The 22,161-nt window shown below is 40.2% G+C and overlaps 1 protein-coding gene across 4 annotated transcripts in view; it reads left to right on the top strand.

The window, feature by feature from the left end:
- Positions 1–22,161, top strand: part of LOC126236337 (ribonuclease P protein subunit p40-like) — a 262,934-nt gene that overhangs the window by 193,854 nt on the left and 46,919 nt on the right. For all 4 annotated transcript variants that reach the window (XM_049945562.1, XM_049945560.1, XM_049945563.1 and 1 more), the window contains one exon: positions 4,997–5,195. In XM_049945562.1, the coding sequence (XP_049801519.1) occupies positions 4,997–5,195 (199 nt within the window). The remainder of the gene's footprint in view (positions 1–4,996; positions 5,196–22,161) is intronic.

Genomic DNA, 22,161 nt, shown 5'->3' with positions numbered 1-22,161 from the left:
GGGGGACAGTAAAGTGCTGTTTGTGGGAACATACAGGGCTGAGGTGGAGAGGGCAGTACAGCCAGGTGCAGTTGGGATGTTTTTACTCTCTCCTTTAACACTACTTCCCTCCCCCCCCCCCCATCCCCCACCATGTAGCCTCCCGACTGCACATAGCTGCCCTACTCTCTCTCCACCTCATCCCTGTATACACCCACAAGTGACACTTTACTGTACCCCACTCCTACCCTGCTATTCCTACCCCCCTCCATGCCCCAGCCTCCTCTTTACCTCCACCATCCAATTGCATTTCTGGTCAGGCACTGCTCCTCACAGTCTCGTCTCAGCAGCCAGACACTGTGGTAATGTTTGTGTGTGTGTGTGTGTGTGTGTGTGTGTGTGTGTGTGTGTATTTCCAATGAAAGCCTTGTTGGCCGAAAGCTCACTTTCTCATAGTCAGTTTCTTGTGCTTATCTGCAATTCAGCATCTCCGCTGTATGTTGAGTAGCAACTAACCTTTTTGCATAATATTATTACATTCAGTCCAGATTTTCCATTGTTTAGTGTAAAAGATAACTTGTTCAAATAAAGTATAGCAGAAATGAAGACGCTGTATATCAAATATTACCAACACCATCTGAAGATCTGAGAAAATGTCAGATTGCTTCATACAGTATCACTAAAATTGTTTGTTTCTGGTTGCAGGCATCAAATCTTTTTCTTTTTTTTTCAGTTTCTAATTACAGATGTAATGAGTTGGATCTTTCTGTCACTCTTTCCCAGTCAGTTGTAATGAAAAACAAAACCTTCTTGAAACACTGAATTATGTGTACAGAAGTGAGATTTGCTACATCTTCCCACCCATTAGTGATTGCCACCCCCTGTGTATGGAGAACAAATGAAGAACTTACACAATTCACAGTACCTCTCAAATGACACAAAAACACAGTGTTCAAGCAGTGCAAAAATTCTATATTTTGTAACACACGTGCACAGAGCAATCAATTTGTAAACTGCCAGGAACTACCAAGGATTTGCTGCTTGAACAAACTCTCCACTATGGTAATAAGGGAATGCTAAACACATTTGAGAGCCAAGCTTGTTTCATTCAGCATCCTTCTAGTTTGTTTTACACATGTTATGCAGTAGACACCATTTCTCTAAGTTCTTTTACTGATCCTGTATACCATGGAGGTTCTGTTCCATCACAAACTGTTCAGCTATGTGCATGTCTGTCTAGTGTTTTGTCAACTAATTTTCAAAACTTGAACCACAGTAAATTTTCCAAGCGCCTCCTGGGGGGGGGGGGGGGGGGGGCTACGTCACCACTGCTTCATTATCTAGTTAACTGAACACAGTACTATTTACTGAACACATATACCTTTCTGCATGTGTTAGCTGCCCTATGTACTTTATTAACCATTGTTGCTACAACTACCTTATACACTTTGATATTATTTATTAAGGAGGTCAGATCTATTTGTTGCTATTGGATCTGATCGACATTTCTCTGCAAAACTAAAGGACAAGATAGGTAAAGTAACATGACATATTAACAACTCAGTGGAGATGGATGAAAGTGTGGGAGCATGTTGCCAGAGGTCTCTCCCAGTCACGCACAGATAGCTGGATGTCACATGGTGTGAGGTCAGCATGACTGTAGTGCCAAATGGGACTGGCACCACAACACAAGACAGTTGAAAGAAATGAAAAAGATAGCATCTATCAATCAGTGAGCAGCTATGGTGGAGTGTGCTGGTGTTCTGCATTACAACATGGCCCGGAGACAGCATATGGATGCCTTCACATGGATAAGAATCATTTGGAAACTGGAAGGAGGCTGAATTGTGATGATTGTAGCCTAGGAATTTGGTATTGCTCTTTGCACTGTTTCATATTCGTGGGGAGCATTCCAAACCACAGACCCTGCTGCTCGAATGAGAGAAGGTGGTCGACTGTAGTCAGCTACAGCAGCAGATGACCACTGTATTGTACAACTGACAAGAAGGGACCCATGTCAAATAGCAAATGCAGTTGCAACCACTTTTAACAGAACTGCAACATACACAGTCTCTCACTCCACAGTGGCACATCAACTGCATGGGGGTTGTCTGTTTGCCCATCGATCAGTGTGTTGTGTTCCATTGACACCCACATATCGACTGAACATTTTGCAATGGTGCCAAAAACATAGAACCAATGTGGTTTGGGATTGTGCAGTCTTCTCTTATGAGAGCAGATTCAGTCTGAGTCTTGATTCTGGACATAACCACATATGGTGAGAGGTGGGAACACGTAATACACTCAGAAACATAATTGAAAATGATGGTTTTGTTGGTCCAGGAGTTATGATGTGGAGAGACATTGTTGCATTGGCATACTGACTTCCAAATATTTGAACACAGTACCCTCACCAGTCAACATTATTGTGTCACTGTACTTGTTCCCCATGTGCACCTTTCCACGGTTGCATTTGGTCCTGGCTATATTTTTATGGATGGCAATGCATGACCACATTGTACAGTGCAGGAAGAGGCTCTCTTGGAATGAGAGGATATTTAGCTAATGGACTGGCCTGTCCATTCCCCTGACTTAAATCCCATTGAGCACATGTGGGATGCGTGTTGGTGTTGGGGAGACATATTGCAGCATGTCCACATGCCCCAAATATTATCCAGCAGCTGTCAACAGCCCTGATGGAAGAATGGAACCCCCTAGTACAAGAACTTCTTACCAACCTTGTGGCTATCATGGGAGCACATTGCAGAGCATACTTTGCTGTCATTCATGATCATACACCCTATTAAGAACAGTGTCTACCTTTTTGTTATGTCCAGGAGCCTATCATAACTCATGATGATTTCAGTGTAATTGTTTCCTTTGAATAAAAATGTCATTTCTGTTTATCTCATTGTGTGTTTCTTTCAGTTACCTTCTGTACATTCTGTAGCAGCACTTTCTGTTTAGTCCAAATCTCATCAAGCTACTTGGCAGTGACACAACATGTGAAGGTTACTTTTGTCCTTAAGAAGTTTTGCACACCTGTGTATTACCATCATAAGTGGGCCTTACAAAAGTCCGCTCCAAGTAGTTTTCAGAGAAGGTATTTAGAATTATTTTTTCGAATGTCTTGTCATGTCCTCCATTTACAAAATTGTAATCATCCCAATCAATTGGTTGAGGATTAAAGTCTCTTCCAGTGATGATCATACAATTGAGGAATATATGTTTTAGTCAGATAAGTTTTTTTCTAATGTTATTGGTTACAACCAGGTGTGGTTTGGGGGCTGATTGAAAGATCCAATTATAAGTTTATGCCCATGCCTTAGACTGTGTCTTGTCCAAACAATATAGTGTGCAGTTTCAATTTGTATCTTAGAGAATTTGAATTCTTTTCTACGGTGTCAGATATGCCACCTCAGTTTCTCAAATCTTATCCTTTCAATATTGATTTAGTTTTATCCCAAAAATCTCACTGCTGTCAATTCTGGGTTTAACCCAGCTTTCTGTAGCTAGTTTTATGTGAACTCCATTGCTGTTAAGGGTTGCTGCAGCTGCAAACTCTGTGACTTTGTTGTGAATGCATTCACAGTTGATCACAAGAATTATAACAATCTCATGCTTTTTTTAGGGAGGTCATTTCTTTTGTTTTATGCTAATACTTTTAGGTTTCTTCTACAACCTTCATTATTTGAAATGGATAAAGAATCACCTGGTCTAAAATAGCTTTGTGTACACTCAAAACGCAGTCAGTCACCTTTGATGTGTAGTGTACCCCTGAGCTATTTAGGTGGCCCCTATAATTCCCAACAGTACAGACGAAATTTAGGAAGTTGCAGCCTAGCATGTCTGAGAACCTCAGAAGCCTCTTGTTCAAATATTCTTCTGTATTTGTATTGTACTGTATTGTATGGAGCTGGGGACCTAGAAATGATGGAGAGGCTTTGTCCCCACCCTAGCCCGCAGTGGTACACAACATGCTTCAGCAGTTGACTCACCCCACCATTGCTCACACCGAACCCCAGGGGTATTTTGAGGTTCGGCCGCCAGTGGACCCCCCTGGAATGTTTCACACCAGACGAGTGTAACCCCAATGTTTGCATGGTAGAGTAATGATGGTGTATGTGTACATGGAGAAAGTGTTTACACAGCAATTGCCAACATAGTGCAACTGAGGCGGAATAAGAGGAACCAGCCCGCATTCACCAAGGCAGAATGAAGATCGCATTAAAAACCATCCACAGACTGGCCAACACACTGGACCTCGGAACTAATCTGCCGGGCAGATTTGTACCGGGGACCAGCACCTTCCCACCCAGAAAGCAGTGTGTTAGACCGCATGGCTAACCGGATGGGCTAATATTCTTCTGTACCCAGAACCTTTTGAAAATTGTACAGATTGTGTGGTTTGTTGATATTCTATGGTGAAAACTCATCTTTTTCAAACCTTTCTGTCGTTGTTGGAATGATCCAAGGATACCTCAAAGACCAGTTTACTGGTATCGTGTTGTTCCAGTATGCACCGCAAAATGCAGCTGGCTGCACCATGTTTCCTCAGTGGCAAGCAGAATAGCTTCCTCAACACACTGAATGAGGCTCCCAGGAATGTATGCTGAGTGTACGAGATGTTACTTCTTATCCATTGCTGCCATTTCTCTGAGGGGTAGCATTATTTGGCATAATACTAAACTATAATGAGGCTCACATCTGTTTCATGGAAAACAGTTAGATTTAGAAATAACTTATCAACCACAATATCCTTTTACTCTTATTAGAAATGTTAATGTGGGGAACAAACAAAAGTTGAGCATCAGTAGCTCTAAGTGCAGTAGATCTCATCTGCAGTGACATCATCACATTGGTAATCTACAATAGTTAGTTTCAACCCATCACAATGCTGATATCTTTTGGCAGTGTATTTCTTAATGCTTCATCACTGTTATAGTATTTTTGGAAATAAAAAGCCATATTACTTAAAATTATACAAATTCATCTGTCATCTATATGTTCTTTTCAGTGGAAAATATCTGTCCATCTTCAGTGGCTGCCTACTTTGATGACAAGGGATATATTGTACACCAGTGTCATCCACATTTTTCAAAACGAATTAGCTACAATGTTCCTGTACCTCCTGTGACAGCAAGAAAAGAAGAAGAATCGTCAGAGTATTGTGATGTACTTGAATGGCTTGGAGCCTTTTCAGTTGGAGTAGATCTGTAAGATTTCATTTTACATATTTTTTTATTCTCCATTCACTTCTCAGCCCTGCAATAAATTGCTCCTTCAAAAGTTTTGATACATAGTTAATACAGTTAATAACTTTACATTATTAGTTATATGTTACCAGTATGCATGGGACTTCAGTGAATACACTGCTGTAACGTAACTTTATTTAGAAAATGAATTAGTTATGTACACATTGATGCATTTTCTAAAATAGCTCACAGAGATGCAACAAATAGTAAATGTAACACATTCATTTTGTTCATAATCACTGTGATACAACATTTTATTTATTTATACACTTATTTATTTGTGTAGTAGTTCCAGAGGTATTTCAGCTATACACATAAACAACATGTGAACAAATTAAACTGTTACTCTAGATTATTCATTACCTGCAAGCAGTGTATCATGTGGCTAGAGCATTATTAGTATCCACTAGATCATTGTCAAAAAAATAATATGTAAATAGTCACAGCTGATCCATAAACTGAGTTTCACAACACTAACATCGAGGTTCCTGTCACAAGAACCATGTTGTATCATTTCTCTACATCATCTGAATCCAGAATTTAGGTTTGCTATATCCCAATTGTTTGGAGTCTAGACTGTTTTCATAATTGGGTACCATTAGTGATTATGATAATCTGTAAAATAACAGTAATCAGTTGCATACAGTATCTACGTGTCTTAGCCAGAGTAATTGGAAATAATTAAAGGTATTTATTAGTACGTTGGAAAACATGATTTTGATAACTTAGTGATTATAAATGCAGTTTAAGTGCTATATTGTGAGAGTATGTACACTAGGAGCATTAGCCAAAATGGTGGTGAAGAAATGACATATATAGGAGTACAACAACAGAACAGAGTGTAATGAGAATGAGAATTAGGAAAGGAAGTGGAATGGATACAGAAGAAGATGAAATATGTGACTGGAAGGAGACAAAAAGACACCACACTAATAAATGTGAAGGAGAGGATAAAATGTTGTTGTTTCAGAAAAGGGCTGAAGAATGTATGAGAGTGGAGGGATGCAAGTACTGTATAGAAATGCAAAATATTTGAAAATTCAAGAATAATGGCAACTAGTTAACAAAATCAAAGTTGATAGATTATAATTTCATTCTCGTAGTTTATGATGAAACAGAAAATACGTGTATTATAGAACAATCCAAGAGAGTCCTGTCGCAGTCGCCAATATAATTTTAATTAATATTGTGTTTATACTGGTTACTGGTGAGGAGGAAAGTTAGTTATTAATATTTTATTAATGATCTCATTCATAAGCAGCCATATCACAGTCATCACAGTCGCACAAGAAAGTTATAATTAAGCTTTACTTGTTTAGCCGGCCGAAGTGGCCGTGCGGTTAAAGGCGCTGCAGTCTGGAACCGCAAGACCGCTACGGTCGCAGGTTCGAATCCTGCCTCAGGCATGGATGTTTGTGATGTCCTTAGGTTAGTTAGGTTTAACTAGTTCTAAGTTCTAGGCGACTAATGACCTCAGAAGTTGAGTCCCATAGTGCTCAGAGCCATTTGAACCATTTACTTGTTTAATCAGAATGACTCTCCTTGTCCGCAGTCTCGATGATTCGAAGCGATCTGCAATCCTGTGTAAATAAAATGTCTTGATTTTCTTGCATTGCGTAGTCAGTCGGCAAACCTCAGATCAAGCGGAAAGTTTGCTTTGATAGAGTTTAATTATCCAATGAAATAATGGACCTCTTGGATCTAATAATTGCAAGTTCGTTTCCAATTCATCTGAAGTTCCCTTCTGATTACCTACGAAACGACATCTCCGTGCAAATTTTCAATTAGAGAATATATGAATCAATTCCGACTTTGAATTCAGTGATGAAATAAGGACTTCAGTGCTATGAGGGTGGTAACATGATGTCAATATTTGCCGAATTCCAAGCTGTGCTAGTGTTTGTTTCCATTTAAATCCAGTAAAAATTCTGGCATTGTCTGAAATTATGGATTTAGGTAAACCTTCATGCAGAATATAGTCACGCACAAATCTCATTACAACAGCTCTGGCAGTAGAACACTTTAATGGATATAATTTTACATATTTTGTAAATACATAAAAAAATCCAACAATGAATGTTACTCCTCCTCTTGACTGTGGAAGTGGGCCGCAGATATCACGTGAAATTAGTGATCATGACTCTTGTGGACTAACTGAATGCAGAACATCTTTACTACCTCTATTATCTGGTTTTGCTTTCTGATAGATTAAACACTTTTGTATTATTTTGTGCACTTTCCTCCTAATATTCAGAAAATAACAGTAGGCACCTATTTTGTTTGCACATTTAACCACTCCAAAACGTTCCCATGATAAGTGTGTGAACCAAATTAATTTCTCCTCATATTCTTTCAGGATGCACACACACCTCCGTGGATTGTTGTCCTTCCCACATCTGAAGAATAATACTCCATTCACTAACTTGCAGTGATCTAAACTGGCACTTGAATTTTGTTGTTCCTTTAGCTGAATTATCTTGTTCCATCGCTTATCCGTCCATTGTAAATTTCTCATATCTCTACAGAGATGTATATAGTAAGCTTTGTAGTTATTGTCTTGCAACAGTAGTGCTGGAAATTCTGAAGTATTGATTGATTCTATTTCCCGTGTTAAACCTTCTGGAGATCTTGAAAGTGCATTAGCAATAACATTCTCCTTGCCAGTGAGATGTTTATATTTTCCCACCTCCGTGTTGCAAATGTTTTGAGTGAAATGCCCAGTTGATGCGCTGTTGTTTTCACATCAGTTCTACCAACATTGAGAGTTGTTTAGTTCTCGGGGTTTTGTAAAATTCCTGGATTCATGTCTCGTCGCTGTGCAGCCTATGAAAAGGATTGCGGAAGACTCCCAAATAAATTCCAAAGTACAGTGCAGTTTTAATACCAATATATTTCCAGGACTCTGGTGTCCGAGCCTGGTGAACTGTACCAGTTACATCACATGTACCCAAAGTTGACATCAAACGACACAGTGTTCACAACAATCAACAAACAAGTGAGCCTACAATACATTTGCTCGCAACCCTAGCCAAAAAACGAGTGCCCCGAGGTGCCTCTATTTATACTTTTGTTAACAATTACCTACAATGAAAATTACAATTTTATATAATATCACAATTAAAAGTTAAACCGAATATGAGCTACACATTGCTAAAAGTTTACAATCTCAGTGCTGAACAAGGTGAACCTATTTTCAACTTAGTTACGAGTTAATATAACTTTTTCTGACTAATTATGTTACAGGTAACAATTACATTTCTAAATTAGTTTATAACAAATCAACTAGTGCCTGAATTTTAGTGCTAACATATATCGGAGATTCAACTAACATGCTTTATTTATATGTTCTCTTAAATTTGCTGTAGTAATTTTATACTGATAGGTTTACTGGTACATCCTGACCATGTGCTACATTTCTTTCGATTAGTTACAGTATTAATTTCACATTTATATTATGTTTCTCACATAAGAACAATGTTAATCAGCAAAGCATCGTTTTCGAATTATATGTATACTGAAATAGTGGTTATTTTTGTATGTAATTTGGAAACAGGTCACGTTACAATTGGACAATTAGGACTGGTGTTTATCTTTAATGCTCTCCGAGGGGTTCTGATAGGTAGCAATGAGATACAGTAATATTTCACCAGATACATGAATGATTTTAAATTGGTATTGCTGCAGTGTCATTGTCCAACGTGAAAATCTGGGATGTAATAATTTACACGTCTGCAAAAAGGTTAGTGATTGATGGTCACAATACACAAGGGTTTCAAGCCATATAAATAATAATTAAACTTCTTGAATGCCCAGATAACTGCAAGTGCTTCAAGTTCTGTTGTTGTAAGCTCTTTCACATGGTGATAAAACTCTACTAGCAAATGATATTGGGCAGAATGTTGTTACTCCTTTTATTTTCCTTATCTGAAAGAGACAGGCACCTAATCCAACATCTGAGGAATCCGTAGAAAGACAGAACTCACAATTCATATCAGGGTGATATAACAAGGATACGTTAACGAGTTGGTCTTTAATGCCTTGAAATGCTAGTTCACATTCTTCGGTCCATTGCCATGGCACATCCTCCCGCAGAAGTCGGTTTAATGCTTCGGAATTCATGGCTTGATTCTTTATCAAACGACAGAAGAACGACGCCATTCCTATGAATCCCTTCAGTTGTCTCTTATTCTGTGGAGATGGAAAATTTCTAATTGCACTTATCTTCTTTTCAGTCGGCCGAATACCTTTTGCATCACTCATATGCCCCAAGAACTTAATTTGTCAGGGTGTATACGACCCGGGACAACTGGGAGATCCGGGAAAAACCCAGGAATTTTTTCATCCGGAAGAAAACAGGGAAAAACACGGGAATTTTTTAGAATCCCGGGAAGTTTTCATTGTCTTAGTTTTCAGATAAATTTTTGTAACTTTGACTGGTAAGAACTAATATTCTAACGAAGAATATTACTGTATCTCGCTACTGCAGAATAATACTGCAGCAATAAAATACGAACGAGAGAAAAAAGCGAATATAAAACTTAAGTTGCAAAAGAAATGCACCATATACAACAAAACACAGTCCTCATACAAGCTTCTGCCAACAGTAAAATGTGTCAAAGGCTTTAGGAAGACTATGCAATGTTTCATAACAACAAATTGCCTCCGTTGAGTGTTACGTCACAACTGTTTACCTTAGATTCATTTGAGGAGTTGCGAGAGAGCTTATGCGCATGTGCAGTTGAGTCGCGTATGAGAAGTACCTTCTCCCGCTTCTGGCTACAGAAGTGTGACAGTTAGCTTTATAAGCAATAGCAGCAAGCAGCCAGATGCTATCCGGAAAAATTTTACTGGTGCGCCTAAGCTGCCAGATTCATGTATGCGCAACAGGCCCGGAGCTAGGGGTAGGGGGCGAGGGCAAATGGGGTATCTACCCCAGGTGGCAGTTTCAAGGGGGGGGGGGGGGAGGGGCAAATTCATATTATTGAGGAAAAAGACCTTGTTTCATAAAGCGCCTAGCATCCAGCACACGTTGGTCTATCGATTATTCATATGATTTTTAACGCATCCCTGTTTGTTTTTTACATTTTTGATCAGATTCTAAGTTGATTTCTGAACGAATCGTAAGTTGATTTTTGAATGCGTGCATAGTGTACGTGATGTGTCTGCCAGGGGAATTCCCGTCGCATCTAGAAATAAACTTTCCTTCAGACAAAAGAGGACGGGTCTATATGAGCTGAGTGAATAGAGCCGAACGGGTGAATAGCAATCACTGTTTATGTGGTTGAGTGGGTTTGCAAATGATCAGCATTATTATAATTACTAGCGAAATCCATAGATTCAGACTACCAGAGTGGAAATAAATGTCTAACAGGAATAACAGGCAACAAAGATTATGTATTGTCTTCTCCGAGTATCCAAGGAAATGAAATTTTGACATAAAATTTTTGGCTAGACTGCTACACTACTAAGGGCCAGTTATACAGTCCCCAGCTAGCAGCCGCTAAAGTTCTATTCTGGGAGTCACGCGGTAAACGCGTTGTACGAACACGTAATAACGCCTAACCGGAGAATAAATGTGGGATAACTAAACCGGTGATTGTGGCAGGGTTAGTGAAGTTAACCAGAGAATAAGTTTTAACACTGGCAGGAATAGCTACAGAGTTAGTGATGACAAGGTTGTCTGTTAGAACGAGGAAGGAGAAGAAAAGTGGACTCACACAAAATACGGAAGAATATGACGATTTAAAATGTATATAAAACTTTCTTACTACTACTTTTCGACCTCATGCTTCAGAAGCTAGAGAGTATGAATGAAATGTGAAACTGTTTCCTAGCATAAACCTTTTTGCTTGTAGTAGGCCTAATAGGCATTTGATATTGGTACTCCGTGAATTATACTCTGTCATGTTATAAAAATGACCATTTATGCCAAAACAGTCTCGTTTATTTGGTGTGTGTAACAATTGCTGCAATATTAGCCAGGCCTATTTCGTTTTGTCTAGCAGACAGTAACAAAATAATTTGTATTAACAAAGTTTCTAGTATTAGACAACGACACTTCGTTTTTTCATGTAGCAAAATGTTGACGAACTTTGATGAGGTAATAGATTCTTTCCCAGAAAGGAAAGTACGCCATATAAAGCTGTGGCTAGATTAGAGAGAAAAAAAACCTAGGACTTAAGGATTGAAGAAATGTGTACTGTCTTGCTTGTCTCTCTTTTTTTCATTTTATGTATCCTATATTTAATTTTATGTCACATGAAACAGTTATTAGCTAACAGGCAGTAAAGACTGCAAATTTTCTGAAGAGCTCTTGTTCTGCCGGTTACAAATAATCCCATCCAGTATTAATTGCAAGATTTTTTAAAAGAGGGGCAGGATGTCAAACCAGCTGACTGGGAGCAGGAGAGGCACCACAGGACATTTTAATTTCCACTTGCCTGAATATAGTTTGATGGCCCCTTTACAAAATATTGCACGTTTGAATTCCACAGAGCGAAATACAGAGATGTGCGATGGAAGAATGCTGTGTGAAGAGGCGTGGCACTGCACTTGGGCACACTTAAGCCCAAATAACATGTATTATGTTCCCTGGAACATATACGTTTTATGTAACAGACTCGTCAGAAAGATGAGTGCTAAAAAATGAAGATATCTTTGAAAAGTCGATTTTTTAAATTTTTGGTTTGCTACCTCAAACGATCGAGGGAGGGGAGTACCACTATCTAATATTGCCCCGGTTCGGAAATATTGTAGATCCGGGGCTGATGCACAGAGCAGTCTGAGTTGTAGTGGGGAAGTGGTAGTCTCCATGTGACCTGTGTTTACGTTAAGTGATTTTGTTGTTTCCTCTTCGTTTATTGCTCTCACATCAAATGAAAACAAAACGGATTTCTGTGGCCGGGAGCTATCAAGTGAATTAAAATACATTCACATAATTACGGAAGGGTAAAATATGTTATTAGTTTCAGATTGTATTTTGTTTCCACCTTTCTAACAGTCAAGCGTTAATCACCTTGCAGAACAGTGAAGTTATTTTTGTCGGTTTGTTGCAGCCAATTTATTTGAAACAAAGTGTTTAATTCAGCACTATTGGCTAGTTTCAACTGTTCGCTGCATTTCAAGTTCACGTTTTCATCTTCTAGCATGTATGGCGTTATGCCATAATAAACAACCTAACATGAGATAATACAGTACTGGCACTCCAAGAAAATTTACATCTGAATCTGGACATACGAATGTGCGCTTTAAGCCGAATTAGGCATTTTAGTATGGTTCACAAAATTCCTGTGTCTTGTTTCTTTTATGAGATAATGTAAGCTCTTTTAATGTTTTATACGTACGAATGTACAGACTTCCTGTGTCATCGTAGTTGCGCAAGCGCAGCGACGCCTGTTATCCGGCGCTCTCTGGCAACTGCTGAAACGAATCTAAAAAAAAATGGTTGAAATGGCTCTGAGCACTATGGGACTTAACTTCTGAGGTCATCAGTCCCCTAGAACTTACAATGACTGAAACCTAACTAACCTAAGGACATCACGCACACCCATGCCCGAGGCAGGATTCGAACCTGCGACCGTAGCGGTCGCGCGGTTCCAGACTGTAGTGCCTAGAACCGCTCGGCTGAAACGAATCTATTTCTAACAGGTCGCAGGAAAATATTGCGAATAGTTGTTTGAAAAGCGTTACTTTCAAAGTAAATTTCCTATCGTAAGATGAACTCTGTGCTCGAATGTCCAATGAATTTCTAAAATCACAGAGCGTTTGACTCTCATTCAAAAATCAGATCTTTGAGGATGACCATTTAGAATATTTTCGAGCCCAAAAGATCGGACATTTATGATGTTGTCAAAAATTTTTCTAGCACATTTGTGTGATCTATCTTAAAGTGTAACTCGCGCAAAAAAGATCAACTTTGTGTGACAGCATAGCTTCTCTTGCAGCTTATTAACCTTAGAGACCAATATTACATGTGAAAGCTTTGCTTTTCTTGTAGCAATACTATGTGTATTAATTTAAACCATTACCTTTTCCTATTTGTGTGTTCGCACTTCTTAACAGTGGTGTTGCTATTGGCTGACTACATCACATGTCCTATGCTCTGAATATCCGCTGTCATCGGCTGGCGAGATCGCTTGACATGAGCTATGACTGGCTTACAAAAGCGCATCGCAATCTTGATTTCGTTACTTTCGTAATACGAAAATATGGAGCGTACATGTTACTGCACATCAGACATCTTTCCAAAACGTGTTTTTCCCCCTGAGTTTAATTTTTTAAAGTGCTGGGAAATTCTACGCCAGTGTATAAAACCACTACCATTGAAAGGACTGACAAGTTTAACAGTTCTGAGGAAAAGTATACTGTTACTTAACACGGAAAAAATGTATTTTCATCCGGGAGAAAGTGTATTTTTAACAGGGAAATCCGGGAATTTTTTTTCCTCGTCCACATATACACCCTGTTTGTAGTAATGCAAAGTGAGACTTCTGTAGGTTTACTGTAATTCCTGTCTTCTTGAAGACATCAAAAATCCTTTCCAGAATATGTAAATGCTCTTCCCATGTCTTCGTGGCTATTAATAAATCGTCAACGAATACAGTTGTGCAACTTCGCAATTCTGGCCCAAGAGCATAATCCAATGCTGAAATGAATATTCCGGCACTGATATTGAGTCCGAACGGGACAACTTTAAATTGGTAATGTCTACCTGCATAGATGAATGCCGTATATTTCCTAGATTCTTCATTCATGGGGACTTGCCAATAAGAACTTCTCAGATCGACACTAGTCAAGTACGAAACATCTTGAAAATTTTGAATTAACTCATCAATACTTTCCAGATGGGTTCTCATAGGTATTTATTTTATTGATCTCTCTAACTAATCTTACGTTGCCTCCAGGTATTGGAACAACTAACAACGGGGAACAATATGGACTCGTTGATGGCTCAATCAGGTCCCATTTTAGCATTCTATTTATCTCCTTTTGAACAGATTGTTTTAGTTGCCAGGGGATCGGATAGTTTGTGTGACAGTAAGTTTGATGTGGCTTTACTTGCAGGTGGCAAATATACCCTCTGATAATTCCTGGTTTCTCATCAAAAATCTCTTCATAAGCCGCTAACAGATGATGAAGCTGCTGCCTTTGTTCTATGGTAAGCTGATTTGATTCACTGGCTTTAAGTTTTGCTGTTTGATTAAAGTCTTCATTCTGCATTGAATTATTTGAAAAATCCTTCCAACGACCATTTGTAGTATCAATTGATTGAGTGGTGGCACTGCAACAATACTTCTTATGCACTGTCTCCTTTCTATTTAAGTCCAGTGCTATCTCTCCTCAATTTATTCTAAATTTAACTTTCCCTTCCAAAAAATCAATCTTACAATCATACTCCTGCATACTCCCAATACCAAGAATACAATCCACTAACAACTTCTCTACTACAAGGAATGTGCATCTTATTGCTACATTTCCCATCTTCATCTCCAGTTGGGTTTGTACTTTGACATTGTGAGAGTGTGCTCCTACAGCTCCGATGATTTTACAGTTTTGTACCAGTAAAATTGGTACCTTCCTCTTCTTAACAATTCTCCTAAAAAGATTGCCTGAGATGACATTCAATGAAGCGGCGGTGTCTAGTATTACATTCGTTGGATTCTCCTCTATTTCAACAAATACCTCCGATACAGGATCACTCGATCTTTCATTCTGACACATTGTTAAATGTTTCGTCAACTCTTCAGTTAATAGTTCACTGTCATTGTTTTCTATAAGAAGTGTCTAGCAACCACAGTTCAGTCAACTATCAGCCGCCTTTAGTGAATTATCAGTCTAGTTAAAAGTTGATTAACTCTCTACAGTAAATTGATTTCTTGGGATGGATAGGAAGTGTGACTGCTGTGTACGGACGCAGGAGGAGCTGGCCACTGTTCGCAAACAGCTGAATGTGTTGATGGCCACGGTCAGCCGTCTTCAGACTGCTGCCTTGGAGTGTAGCGGCAGTGGGGAGTCTGGTGCATCACATGGTACACCCCAGGTGTTACATGCTTCACGCACTGTCCCTGCTGTCGAGACATCTTAGCGGGTACCGGGCGCGGTTGGGCCACCCTCTCCCCAAGGGGAGTGGCGGGTTCAGCGGCGTTCGCGGCGCACGAGGCGGAGGCTCAATGTGGAGGATGGCCATGTGACATCGCCCGCTCTGCTTGTGAGTGGACATGTGGCCGCTCCTTCAGCAAGGTCCGAGCAGGCACACAGGGGGAGGGCTTTATTAGTTATTGGGAGCTCCATAGTTAGGCGGGTGATGGAGCCCCTTAGGGAAATAGGAGAAAGGTCGGGGAAGAAGGCCAGTGTTCACTCTGCCTGCTTGCCGGGGGGTCTCATCCGAGATGTGGAGGAGGCCATGCCGGTGGCGATAGAGAGCACTGGGTGCACCCGACTGCAAATTGTTGCTCATGTCGGCACCAATGACTCCTGCCGTCTGGGCTCAGAGGTCACCCTCAGTTCATACAGACGGTTGGCGGAATTGGTGAAGGCGGAAAGCCTCACTCGCGGGGTGGAATCTAAGCTAACTATTTGTAGTATCGTTCCCAGAACCAATCGCGGTCCTCTGGTTTGGAGCCAAGTAGAAGGCTTAAACCAGAGGCTTAGACGATTCTGCGGAGATCTGGGGTGCAAATTTCTCGACCTCTGCTATCGGCTGGAGAAATGTAGGGTCCCCCTGAATAGGTCAGGCGTGTGCTACATGCCGGAAGCGGCTACAAGGGTAGCGGAGTACGTGTGGAGTGCACATGTGGGTTTTTTAGGTTAGAGAATTCCCTCCCTAGGCCCGACAAGGCACCTCCTGAGACGCAGCAAGGTAGGAGTAGGCAAAATGCACCAGGGAATAACAATATTAATGTGCTAATAGGGAGAGAAGGAAACATGGTAGGTGAATATGGATTGGGGGGAAGAAATGAAAGAGGAAGCCGCCTTGTAGAATTTTGCACAGAGCATAACTTAATCATAGCTAACACTTGGTTCAAGAATCATAAAAGAAGGTTGTATACCTGGAAGAATCCTGGAGATACTAAAAGGTATCAGATAGATTACATAATGGTAAGACAAAGATTTAGGAACCAGGTTTTAAATTGTAAGACATTTCCAGGGGCAGATGTGGATTCTGACCACAATCTATTGGTTATGAACTGCAGATTGAAACTGAAGAAACTGCAAAAAGGTGGGAATTTAAGGAGATGGGACCTGGATAAACTGAAAGAACCAGAGGTTGTAGAGAGTTTCAGGGAGAGCATAAGGGAACAATTGACAGGAATGGGGGAAAGAAATACAGTAGAAGAAGAATGGGTAGCTCTGAGGGATGAAGTAGTGAAGGCAGCAGAGGATCAAGTAGGTAAAAAGACGAGGGCTAATAGAAATCCTTGGGTAACAGAAGAAATATTGGATTTAATTGATGAAAGGAGAAAATATAAAAATGCAGTAAATGAAGCAGGCAAAAAGGAATACAAACGTCTCAAAAATGAGATCGACAGGAAGTGCAAAATGGCTAAGCAGGGATGGCTAGAGGACAAATGTAAGGATGTAGAGGGTTACCTCACTAGGGGTAAGATAGATACTGCCTACAGGAAAATTAAAGAGACCTTTGGAGAGAAGAGAACCACTTGTGTGAATATCAAGAGCTCAGATGGCAACCCAGTTCTAAGCAAAGAAGGGAAGGCAGAAAGGTGGAAGGAGTATATAGAGGGTTTATACAAGGGCGATGTACTTGAGGACAATATTATGGAAATGGAAGAGGATGTAGATGAAGACGAAATGGGAGATAAGATACTGCGTGAAGAGTTTGACAGAGCACTGAAAGACCTGAGTTGAAACAAGGCCCCGGGAATAGACAACATTCCATTAGAACTACTGATGGCCTTGGGAGAGCCAGTCATGACAAAACTCTACCATCTGGTGAGCAAGATGTATGAGACAGGCGAAATACCCTCAGACTTCAAGAAGAATATAATAATTCCAATCCCAAAGAAAGCAGGTGTTGACAGATGTGAAAATTACCGAACTATCATTTTAATAAGTCACGGCTGCAAAATACTAACGCGAATTGATTACAGACGAATGGAAAAACTGGTGGAAGCAGACCTCGGGGAAGATCAGTTTGGATTCCGTAGAAATGTTGGAACACGTGAGGCAATACTAACCTTACGACTTATCTTAGAAGAAAGATTAAGAAAAGGCAAACCTACGTTTCTAGCATTTGTAGACTTAGAGAAAGCTTTTGACAATGTTGACTGGAATACTCTCTTTCAAATTCTAAAGGTGGCAGGGGTAAAATACAGGGAGCGAAAGGCTATTTACAATTTGTACAGAAACCAGATGGCAGTTATAAGAGTCGAGGGACATGAAAGGGAAGCAGTGGTTGGGAAGGGAGTAAGACAGGGTTGTAGCCTCTCCCCGATGTTATTCAATTTGTATATTGAGCAAGCAGTAAAGGAAACAAAAGAAAAATTCGGAGTAGGTATTAAAATCCATGGAGAAGAAATAAAAACATTGAGGTTCGCCGATGACATTGTAATTCTGTCAGAGACAGCAAAGGACTTGGAAGAGCAGTTGAATGGAATGAACAGTGTCTTGAAAGGAGGATATAAGATGAACATCAACAAAAGCAAAACGAGGATAATGGAATGTAGTCAAATTAAATCGGGTGATGCTGAGGGAATTAGATTAGGGAATGAGACACTTAAAGTAGTAAAGGAGTTTTGCTATTTAGGGAGTAAAATAACTGATGATGGTCGAAGTAGAGAGGATATAAAATGTAGACTGGCAATGGAAAGGAAAGCGTTTCTGAAGAAGAGAAATTTGTTAACATCGTGTATAGATTTAAGTGTCAGGAAGTCGTTTCTGAAAGTATTTGTATGGAGTGTAGCCATGTATGGAAGTGAAACATGGACGATAACCAGTTTGGACAAGAAGAGAATAGAAGCTTTCGAAATGTGGTGCTACAGAAGAATGCTGAAGATAAGATGGGTAGATCACGTAACTAATGAGGAGGTATTGAACAGGGTCGGGGAGAAGAGAAGTTTGTGGCACAACTTGACTAGAAGAAGGGATCGGTTGGTTGGACATGTTTTGAGGCATCAAGGGATCACAAATTTAGCATTGTAGGGCAGTGTGGAGGGTAAAAATCGTAGAGGGAGACCAAGAGATGAATACACTAAGCAGATTCAGAATGATGTAGGTTGCAGTAGGTACTGGGAGATGAAGAAGCTTGCACAGGATAGAGTAACATGGAGAGCTGCATCAAACCAGTCTCAGGACTGAAGACCACAACAACAATAGTATACTGCAGGAGTGTCTATAGAAGAGTCCCAGAACTGCTCTCATTAATAAATGGTCACAATGCCCACATAGTACTAGGGACAGAAAGTTGGCTGAAACCAGACGTAAACAGTAATTAAATCCTAAACTCCGATTGGAATGTATACCGCAGTGACAGGTTGGACAGTGAAGGGGGAGGCGTGTTTATAGCGATAAGAAGTGCAATAGTATCGAAGGAAATCGACGGAGATTCGAAATGTGAAATAATTTGGGTGAAGGTCACGGTTAAAGTAGGCTCAGACATGGTAATTGGATGTCTCTATAGGCCCCCTGGCTCAGCAGCTGTTGTGGCTGAGCACCTGAAGGATAATTTGGAAAATATTTCGAATAGATTTTGCCACCATGTTATACTTCTGGGTGGAGATTTGAATTTGCCGGATATAGACTGGGAGACTCAAACGTTCATAACGGGTGGCAGGGACAAAGAATCCAGTGAAATTTCTTTAAGTGCTTTATCTGAAAACTACCTTGAGCAGTTAAACAGAGAACCGACTCATGGCGATAACATATTAGACCTTCTGGTGCCAAACAGACCCGAACTATATGAAACAGTTACCGCAGAACAGGGAATCAGCAATCATAAAGCGGTTACTGCATCGATGATTTCAGCTGTGAACAGAAATATTAAAAAAGGTTGGAAGATTTTTCTGTTTAGCAAAAGTGGCAAAAAGCAGATTTCAGAGTACCTGACGGCTCAACACAAAAGTTTTGTCTCAAGTACAGATAGTGTTGAGGATCAGTGTACAAAGTTCAAAACCATCGTACAATATGTGTTAGATGAGTAAATGCCAAGCAAAATCATAAGAGATAGAAAAGAGCCACCATCATACAACAACCGAGTTAGAAAGCTGCTGTGGAAGCAAAGGGAACTTCACAGCAAACATAAACATAGCCAAAGCCTTGCAGACAAACAAAAATTACGCGAAGCGAAATGTAGTGTGAGGAAGGCTATGCGAGAGGCATTCAGTGAATTCAAAAGTAAAGTTCTGTGTACTGACTTGGCAGAAAATCCTAAGAACTGTTGGTCTTATGTCAAAGCGGTAGGTGGATCAAAACAAAATGTCCAGACACTCTGTGACCAAAATGGTACTCAAACAGAGGATGACAGACTAAAGGCCAAAATACCTAATGTCTTTTTCCAAAGCTGTTTCACAGAGGAAGACTGCACTGTAGTACCTTCTCTAGATTGTCGCACAGATGACAAAATGGTAGATATCGAAATAGACGACAGAGGGATAGAGAAACAATTAAAATCGCCAAAAGAGGAAAGGCCGCTGGACCTGATGGGATACCAGTTCGATTTTACACAGAGTACGTGAAGGAACTTGCCCCCCTTCTTGCAGTGGTGTACCGTAGGTCTCTAGAAGAGTGTAGCATTCCAAAGGATTGGAAAAGGGCACAGGTCATCCCCGTTTTCAAGAAGGGACGTCAAACAGATGTGCATAACTATAGACCTATATCTCTAACGTCAATCAGTTGTAGAATTTTGGAACACGTATTATGTTAGAGTATAATGACTTTTCTGGAGACTAGAAATCTGCTCTATAGGAATCAGCATGGGTTTCGAAAAAGACGGTCGTGTGAAACCCAGCTCGTGCTATTCGTCCACGAGACTCAGAGGGCCATAGACATGGGTTCCCAGGTAGAAGCCGTGTTTCTTGACTTCCGCAAGGCGTTCGATACAGTTCCCCACAGTCGTTTAATGAACGAAGTAAGAGCATATGGACTATCAGATCAATTGTGTGATTGGATTGAAGAGTTCCTAGATAACAGAACGCAGCATGTCATTCTCAATGGAGAGAAGTCTTCCGAAGTAAGAGTGATTTCAGGTGTGCCGCAGGGGAGTGTTGTAGGACCGTTGCTATTCACAATATACATAAATGACCTTGTGGATGAGATCAGAAGTTCACTGAGTCTTTTTGCGGATGATGCTGTGGTATATCGAGACGCTGTAACAATGGAAAATTGTACTAAAATGCAGGAGGTTCTGCAGGGAATTGACGCATGGTGCAGGGAATGGCAATTGAATCTCAATGTAGACAAGTGTAATGTGCTGCTAATACATAGAAAGAAAGATCCCTTATCATTTAGCTACAAAATAGGAGGTCAGCAACTGGAAGCAGTTAATTTCATAAATTATCTGGGAGTACGCATTAGGAGTGATTTAAAATGGAATGATCATATAAAGTTGATCGTTGGTAAAGCAGATTCCAGACTGAGATTCATTGGAAAAATCCTAAGGAAATTCAATCCATAAACAAAGGAAGTATGTTACAGTACGCTTGTTCACCCACTGCTTGAATACTGCTCAACAGTGTGGGATCCATACCAGATAGGGTTGATAGAAGAGATAGAGAAGATCCAACGGAGAGCAGTGTGCTTCGTTACAGGATCATTTAGTAATCGCGAAAGCTTTACGGAGATGATAGATAAACTCCAGTGGAAGACTCTGCAGGAGAGACGCTCAGTAGCTCAGTACGGGCTTTTGTTGAAGTTTCGAGAATATCCCTTCACCGAAGAGTCAAGCAGTATATTGCTCCCTCCTATGTATATCTCACGAAGAGACCATGAGGATAAAATCAGAGAGATTGGAGCCCACACAGAAGCATACCGACAATCCTTCTTTCCACGAACAATACGAGACTGGAATAGAAGGGAGAACCGATAGAGGTACTCAAGGTACCCTCCGCCACACCTTCAGGTGGCTTGCGAAGTATGGATGTAGATGTAGATGTAGATGTAACTTTTGCTCTTTTACTGACTCGCCCCCAACAGATCCACTGACTGCTCCTCTGGGGCACAATGTGGTCACGATTAGTTTGACTGATTTGTGTTATGATTGCTATTTGTATCATCAGTTATTTCAGTAATGGTCGGTTGTTGTGGTGAGTCGTGATTCCATTCTGTCTGTTGAGGTGAATTTGGTTGGTATTGCCTCGCTTGGTTTGTGTAGTTATGGTTGTTATTCTGCAGCTGTTGGTAGAACTGTCTTGCACTCCCATACATAGGACATAGGGTTAAATCGATTAAAATTTCTGTTGTTACTGAATCTGCCCCTCGCGGCACTGTTATTTAAATTTCCATTATAATAATAATTGTTGTTTCCATTTAATCCATTTCTAAGTCTTCGCGGATAAGATGGTTGGTCATGATTATTATTACTGTTACTATTATTGCCATTTCCGTTGCTGGTGTAGTTCGGATTTGCTTCAATTGCTCTTATTTGATGGAACATTTCTCTTGACATTTGATTGTCCTCCTCAATGAAATCAATGTGATCAAGAGTGGTTATAAACGAGTCTAAGTCCTTATCATTTATGTACAAAAGCTGTTTCCTTATATTTGTGGGTAATCTGGATTTAAGTATTCTGAGTATGTCAGGTAAAGGAATTGGTACGTCCCAGTATAATGATTTGTCAATATATTTCTCAAAATATTTTTTAGGGATCCTCTAGAGAATGAGAAAGGCTCAGGATAACACTTCCTGCCTTAGTCTTTCTTGTATTCCAGCAGACCAGTATTTAGATAGAAAATCCTGCTCAAATTCTTTATATAC

Source organism: Schistocerca nitens, chromosome 2 (assembly GCF_023898315.1).
Source record: "Schistocerca nitens isolate TAMUIC-IGC-003100 chromosome 2, iqSchNite1.1, whole genome shotgun sequence".
Taxonomy (NCBI): domain Eukaryota; kingdom Metazoa; phylum Arthropoda; class Insecta; order Orthoptera; family Acrididae; genus Schistocerca; species Schistocerca nitens.
The sequence above is the reverse complement of the archived record's forward strand: the minus strand, read 5'-3'. Positions and strand labels throughout refer to the sequence as shown.